The sequence below is a fragment of the Limulus polyphemus genome, unplaced genomic scaffold (genome assembly GCF_000517525.1).
Source record: "Limulus polyphemus unplaced genomic scaffold, Limulus_polyphemus-2.1.2 Scaffold7566, whole genome shotgun sequence".
Classification (NCBI taxonomy): domain Eukaryota; kingdom Metazoa; phylum Arthropoda; class Merostomata; order Xiphosura; family Limulidae; genus Limulus; species Limulus polyphemus.
This window is the reverse complement of record NW_013673176.1, coordinates 7679-15369: the sequence shown is the minus strand read 5'-3', so window position 1 is coordinate 15369 and position 7691 is coordinate 7679. Positions and strand designations below refer to the sequence as shown.

The following is a 7691-nucleotide window of genomic DNA, read 5'->3' as shown; positions in this document are numbered from 1 at the left end:
ATATATATATATATATATATATATATATATGTGTATATATAAAAATCTTTGTGAGTGTAAAAAAAGTTAGTATAGGACAAACCAGAGGAAATTTAAAATTCTGAATGAATGAACACAAATTAAATGTTAAAATCAATAATATTACCATTTCACCTTCAGCAGAACATATTAGTGAAACTAAACACACAGTTCAATGGGAAAAAACTGTTATTTTAGCACAACCCAGAAATTTAATTAGTATGAATATATGTGAATCTATTGAGATAATTAAATGTAAATTTAAATTATTAAATAAGTGATATACATCAAAATACGTAGAGTGTGTGAGACTGTTTTCCAGTCTCATCGGCTTTTTACCACTTTTTGTTCTGTACTTTAAGTTGTTCCTATTTTATTGTAACTTTGATACTGGAAATAATGTCATTTTTAGAATTATATATAAAATAATCATTGTTTTTAAAAACTGTGAGTTTTAACATTACTGTGAGCATTTTGGTTACACCCTGCCCACTTATGCTACAGTCTGTAGGGATAATTAGGGTCTTTATGTCACAACTCCTTCCATAAAGTGAAGATTTGTGGCTTACTAGACTTACCCATCTCCTGAAGTGTGTCATAATTACTCCTATCATTTACCATGGCTTAGTTCAGTTTCTTCACTTTGACATTAAGAAGACTGGACAGAACTCTCTTCAGCTTCTATACTCTGTTTATCAAGAAAATGTAACACTGCAATGTCATCAGTTTTTATGGTAAGCTTTCTAATGCAAAATTTCTAGGCCAATTCCATAACCATGTGGTCATAAAGAATTGTAGATATGAAGTTATTTGAAATGTTTGTGGCAACAATGATGTGTCCAGTCATGTCCAAGGAGGCAATGCTTTGTGTAGGTACTGTACTTCTGATTGAAAACAAAAAGTAAATTTTGAAGAACAAGAGTATTGCATACTTTTATTGTACAATGGTATTACCAGTTACCTCTGAGCATTCTGAGGTAATTGTTAGCAATTACAAGGACAAAATGTTTCATATAATGGTGAATTAATAGAATGGCCTTACTGATTTATATAACTATCTCTTAAGTGATTTTTTTGTCTTCCAGATCATATGGTTGGTCTTTCTTCTCCCAAATTTCTTCAGAGACTGAAGTCTAGGTAAGATAGTTTTTTTGTTTTGTTTTTTCAGTACTGTTGTCAAGGCTGCTAGTAGATATGAATACAATAAACTTGGTCATTTGGTTGGCACTATTGTAAGTCGTTATGCAAAAAATAAAATGATAAATGTTGAATGATTTAGAAATGATTAGATTGTTTAAGGAATATCAAACTGTAGTAAGCAATTAACTGATGTACATTTCCAAACACTGTTATGCAGAAACAAAGCAAACAGCTAAGTGTTATGAAGAAAATGTAAACTCACTTGCTCTTTACAGAATTAGTCTCAATGAGTGAATCCTTTTTTCAAAAATCTTATATTTTTATCTGGTTGAACCCTACCAATATGGGCTGGGTGGGATCCATGCGGTTCATAACCGTGTAAGTATCCGTGAGAGTAATTATACTATAATTATTTATAATGTATCTTTACAAAATGTTGCAGATTATTAGTAAACATTACAAGGCTTTCATACACAAAATATCAGCTTTTTAAATGAATTTATTAAGATTTTAAGATTAACCAATCATCTGTGACAATTATGAACACCTGTTCGTCATGAACTATCACTTATTTACAGTTGTATTTTTTCTGAAGTGAGCTACAGCATCATAACTTGAGTTTTTGAAATATTGGCTATAAATAGTAATAATGTCATAGCAAATTAGCCAATGGTTAGTCTCGAGAGGCGGAGACTAATACCCAGGGTACCACTCCTGGTGAAATTAGTTTTTAGATGGTTTTGAAGAGTGAGGGGAATCATGCTTTTTTTTTGGTCATTTTTCTTGCTGTATAGACGTCAAAATATCTTATATTGAAATAAGTACTAGTAATAGCAGAATTGAATATATTGTGGATGAAATTGACTTAGAAAACGAAACTGATGAAAGTTTTGATGGTGAAAATGAGTCATTTAGTGCTGATGAAATTAAGCTCTTGTAAATGTCTGCTGGTTGGACTCGTGTACCTAACATTTTTTGATGATAAAAGACTAAGTTCGGAGCCAAAATTATTGCATAGCTTTTCAGGAGTCAACCCTGCTGTAGGCTTCTGTGAAAACATGAGTGTTCTTGATTGCTTCAGGAATTTTATGACACCTGATGTTATAAGCCATATTGTATCCTGTGTGAATGATAAAGCTAAATCTTTTTTTGATGCAAATCCACACACATACACACAAAAAAAGAGTATTATAAATAGTATACGGTGGAAAGACATCAATGAAAGTGACATCTACACCTTTTTAGCTTTATATTTTTATACAGGAATTTGTAAATATAGTGAAATGAACCAGTACTGGACTAGAAAGCCATTTGAACCAGGTGTGCAACGATTATGAGGAGAGACAGATACTTGTCCATTAATGAAATGTTTGCAGTTTAGTATGGTTAGTGACATAAAGAAAAATGCTCCTTCTATATGCTTAGATGAATTGTGTGACATGTTGACTGCTAATTCTATGAAAAATGTTGATGCAGGTGATCATATTTCCATTGATAAAGCCTTGGTGCTGTGGTGGGATGATTTTCTTTGGTCACTTTATAAAAACCAAAGGAGCAAGGTTTGTTAAATCTGTTTGTTATGTGCAACAGTGAAAAAGAATGGAATGGTTACAACTATAACTTTAGTGTTTACTATGGAAAAGACCAGTCCACTCAGTTAGACATTCCTGATGCTAACCAGTTTTCCTCCAGTGAACGAATAGTTTTTTATTTGGCACAGTCTTTTCTGGACCAAGGACGTCACATCATTGTAGATAACTGGTACGCAAGTCCACATTTGGCTTTTTCTTTGGATTCTCAAATAACAGTGATGATAGCAACTATCTGCCCAAACAGGGGTCTACCCAAGGAGTTCAATGAAGAACTCCTACAACGCTATGAGGAAGGAAAGACAATTCTTAATGGTAAAATGGGAGGACAAGAAAATATGCAGCTGGAATTGTAGAAAAATATAAAACCTATTTTGGAGGAATCCATAAAGGTAACCAGAAGCCATATCATATAGAAAATATAATGAGAACATGGGAGGAGTAAATATGACATACTTGCTGTTAGAACTGTATTACCCAAGTCAGAAATCGCATGCATGGTTCAAAAGGTTAGGCCTTCACTTGCTTTTGAGGATGATGCTGAATAGCTACCTTGTGTATAGAAATGTAGTTGATAAAAGAATGAAATTCAAATGTTAAATTGTAAAGCTTGTGGAAGAGCTTTTGATAAAACATATTCCCAAGGGCAGTGAGATAATCAAAAAATATGTGGCAAACAACCCTCCCTCAGGATGAAATTGGTCAATATCCCTCAGTTCCCTGGCAGTTCAGTGACATGCCCAATGAAACGGTGTTGCATTTACTATCCTAAAAGGAAGGACAGAAAGAAATGTTGCATAGGCTGTCCAGAAAAGCCAGGCTTATGTTTTCTTAACCATAAGGAGGATTTGTCTTCTACTTAGGTATGCAGTCTATATTATTGTTTATATATATTTATGTGTGTGTGTGTATACATTCCTGATCACATTTTGATAAAAATCTACTTTAAAATGTTAACATATTAAAAAATACATAATAAATAAAGGTCGCTTAGAAACTTGTTTCTGGCATCATATGTCACGTTTCCAAAGTCATGCGGGGGTTAAAAATACTTTATCTGAAAACTGTTGTTCCATTTGCATAATCTGTATATCTTTCTAGGTAATCATCAAATGTTTTCTTAAATAAAACTTTATATTTAATCTGTTATTTTATCAATGCTAGCTCTATATGGTGTTAGTTGATTTGACTGACCTCATAACCATCATAAAAATTATGAAAAAAATCTAAATTACCTGGAAATTGTAACAGGAAACCAAAAATGTCTCGAAGCAGTATACATCTATTTCTATTTATTTAATTTTTGTTTTATTTACCATTGATGTGTTTCTGACTAAAAAATACCCTTACAGAAGTTGAAAATTACATGGCACATGTGTAGATCATGTTACTGTATCATATAGTGTAATGTACAAGCTGCTGCCGTAAATACCCTATGAAGATTATTATTATTTTTCTTTTATTATCTTACCTAATAACTTTCTATTTTTTACATTTCCGATACGATACTTGCATTCTCTCACACGATTAGCTATTCTCATTCAGTGCTGCCCTCTGTATGTGAACCTTTTCTTTATGCATGCCACAAGCTTTCTGCTCCACCCCTCCTGTTGGAATTACTATATTCCAACATGTCTCACGTAAACCATCATGCTTCATCTCTTAACCAATAGTAGCATGATATGCTCACATAATGCATGTGACTCCCTCTACACTCTTGTACTAAACCTTCACTTCTTGTTTGGCAGTATTTCAATTAAGACATACTCATTTGTGTGCCTGGTGCTTCCAGTTTGACAAACAGATTTTTTTTCACATGAAGTGGTTCCTTTTGACTTTATTTTGTATCACTTCCTTCTTTTCCCCAACAATTTTTGGTGTTACCTCCCTTCCTTGATATTTGGGTACATGCAGATCAATTTGTCTCACAATTAAGTATGGGGTTCAGCATGTCGCCCCCCCCCCCCGACGGATTTTTTATCAGTCCACCCTTTTGTACCATCATGCGGACTATCCGTTTTTAGATCAGCAGTCGTCAGGTTCATTATTACTTGTTTGGGGGAGGGCTCCCGAATTTAATGCCCAATATTGTTGCCTATGTCTTACCCTAACCAACCTCTTACAGTATCTTTATTCTATACATCTCCTATCAGAGGCTCTCCACAAAATCCTGAGGTTTTTTTTGCAGATACCCATATACTTCTCTCCTCCACTTTAGTCTGCATTTCTTCTTTGGCTCTGTCATTACATTGTGGTTTCTTTGTTGTTGGGACCTTATAGTCGGGATGCAGTTTTGGCTCTGGTCAATTTACCCTCATCCTATCTCAGGGAGTTATGTCTGGCACCTTTTCTGAGACATTACATCATTGATACAGTCCCAGAAACTATCAAGCCTCGGGTGACATCAATCTGCTAGCAATCAACCCTTAAGACTTTTATAGCCCATCAGAGTCTCATATACCACCTATTCCTGTTTCCTGTCCTTCATTCACCCAACCCTTATCCATTCCTTCTAATCGATTTCCTCGATGATACAACCCCTTTCACCAACAGTACCAGTGACTACTCTGTGGATTCGGGTTTGGGGGGAGCTCGACTATTAGAGTTTCTTCCTTGCTGGCATCTCTTCATAGATGATCAGTGGGTAATACAGATTTTATCAGATGGATTTGTTATCCAGTTTCTTTTCCCACCTCCCATTTCTCCTTGTCTCGTTTCCTTCCCTTCTTTTCGAGATCCCATGACCTACCAGTGCTGCCAGAAGCAGTTCGAGAATTGCTTTTGCTGCGGGCAATCAAACTGGTTCACCATCCTTCTGGATTTTTTTATTCTCATGTTTTCATTGACCCCAAAAATACCAGGGATTGGTGTCCAGTCATCAATTTATCTCGTCTCAACCACTTCATCATACTCCCCAAGTTCACCATAGAGTCCTTTCTCACCCTGAAATAGGCGTTTTCCCCAGGATTGTGGATGACAAAGATAGATGTCTCCAATGCTTACCTCCACACCTCAATAGCACATCAATCATGACTTTACCTTCAGCTTATCCATTTTGGGGAGTTTTACCAATTTTGGGCACTCCCCTTTGGACTTATCTTGGCTTCCTGTGTGTTTTGTCGCATAGTCTGAGCTATTGCATGTTATCTCCATGCTCTGGGGATGCGATTTCATTATTACATGGACGACTGGCTCTTTCTAGCTCATTTCGAGCAGGAATTGGCCACTCATATTCACCAACTCTTTTTCTGTGGTGTTTCAGGTGTGAGCTGGTTGATCAAATTAGAGAAGTCTACCCAATCAATATCTAGTCCATTTGGGGGTCTTTTTCGACACAAATATCAGTCGCATTGTACCTTTTCCCTTTACATCTTTGTTCAATGAAACTTTGGTTCACCATGCTCTCTTTATAGTTTGTCTATTATTTTATTTACTGTAACATTCTTGATTCTCCAGGTTGTAGGTAGGTAATCAAAGTATAACAAAAATAAAGACTGCAAATGCAAAATATAATGTATAGTATTGTTAGTATTGATCACAAAATTTCAAGATACTTATGGTCAGAGTTTACACTTCTCACCTTTTCACACTTATTTTCTGTATTGATTTTACTGCTGGCAGATGGCTTAGAAACTAAAAAGAAACAATGGACAGTGAAGTTCCAAAGTAAATCTCTCGAGAGCTTTTGCAGAACAATTCCCAGAACTTTCCCTACTTTGAAAACACAATGGGGGTAAGATTTATCATCTTATTAAAAGTATAATGATTACAATGATAATTGTCTAAAGTATTATAAAATGATTATGCTATGGCTTTGTAGAAAGTCTGGGCCAATCCAATAAACCTGTTAGGTATTTGAATGTTGGTCAATAAGTGGATTTTCCTACAGAGATTAATTGAATCCTGAGCTCTGAAACATAGTAGGGTGGGATTTATCAGCTTGTTTACACAGTACAGTAGTTGCAACAAGTACTATTTAAAAGTGACAAAGTATTTACCATATGGTCGTGTGCAAAGTTGTATTCGATCCAATAAATTTGGGTGGTCAAGATTTAGTGGTAATGTAAGTATTGAAAGTGCTTATGAACATCCTGTTTCCTATTTTCCCATGCTTACACAGCATTTATTGGTTACTAGCTGTACCCGGCCATGCGTTTCTGTGGCTCAGTCTGGTTAAATGGAAAAGAAAGAAAAGAGAAAGCGCACATTTCTAATATATTTAATTTCACAATGCTTGTGGTTATACAATATTTTTTGTTGTTCCATTGTTTGTGCAGATATAGAGATTGTCTGGTTTGCCGACTCTAGAACACGCAACATATAATTGTCCATGTGAGAAGCAATCCGTGTCTAAAAATTGGCCCTGAGCTTTGTTGATGGTGATTGCAAACGCCAATCTCGTAAATTGAAATGGCATATCCGTTGGAATCATAGGAATGCGAGGAATGAGGACATCTTCACCTTTGAAAGGTCCTGTCAATATTGTTGCTTCTACGACGCTGCTCATTAATTTTTTCATTGCAAGCCGCGTGCCGTTGCAAAGCTTTGGCTGTTTGATATTTCGCAACATGATAATTGACACGTCGATTTTCAATTGCAGTACGTGCGGTGGCATCCCTGGCAGATCGAGTGAATTCAAAAATTCTGTTGGATAATTAACCGCTTCATCTGCTTCCACAACAATGTCGACGGACTTTATGGAACAACCCACCGGTTATCTACTTCGATGTCACCGTTTCACATTTGTATGGTTGCTAATTTACCGCCATCTTCTGCTGATCTTCTTCTGTATAAAGGATATCCATCATTTCCTGCAACTGTGTTGGATACTAATGCTCGAGGATATCGCTTAGAGCATTTTCCGTCTATCATGCATGGTGAATTTGGATTCAGTATACCGCAAGGTCCATGTATCATGCAAATCCTTATCGACGTCAGCATCGG

The 7691-nt window shown here is 35.7% G+C and overlaps 1 protein-coding gene across 1 annotated transcript in view; it reads left to right on the top strand.

Annotated features, from left to right (window-relative positions):
- LOC106474705 (protein artemis-like) overlaps positions 1-7691 on the top strand; it is an 18144-nt gene that overhangs the window by 2936 nt on the left and 7517 nt on the right. The window contains exon 2 of the mRNA XM_013935397.1: positions 1104-1155. Within this exon, the coding sequence (XP_013790851.1) occupies positions 1104-1155 (52 nt within the window). The remainder of the gene's footprint in view (positions 1-1103; positions 1156-7691) is intronic.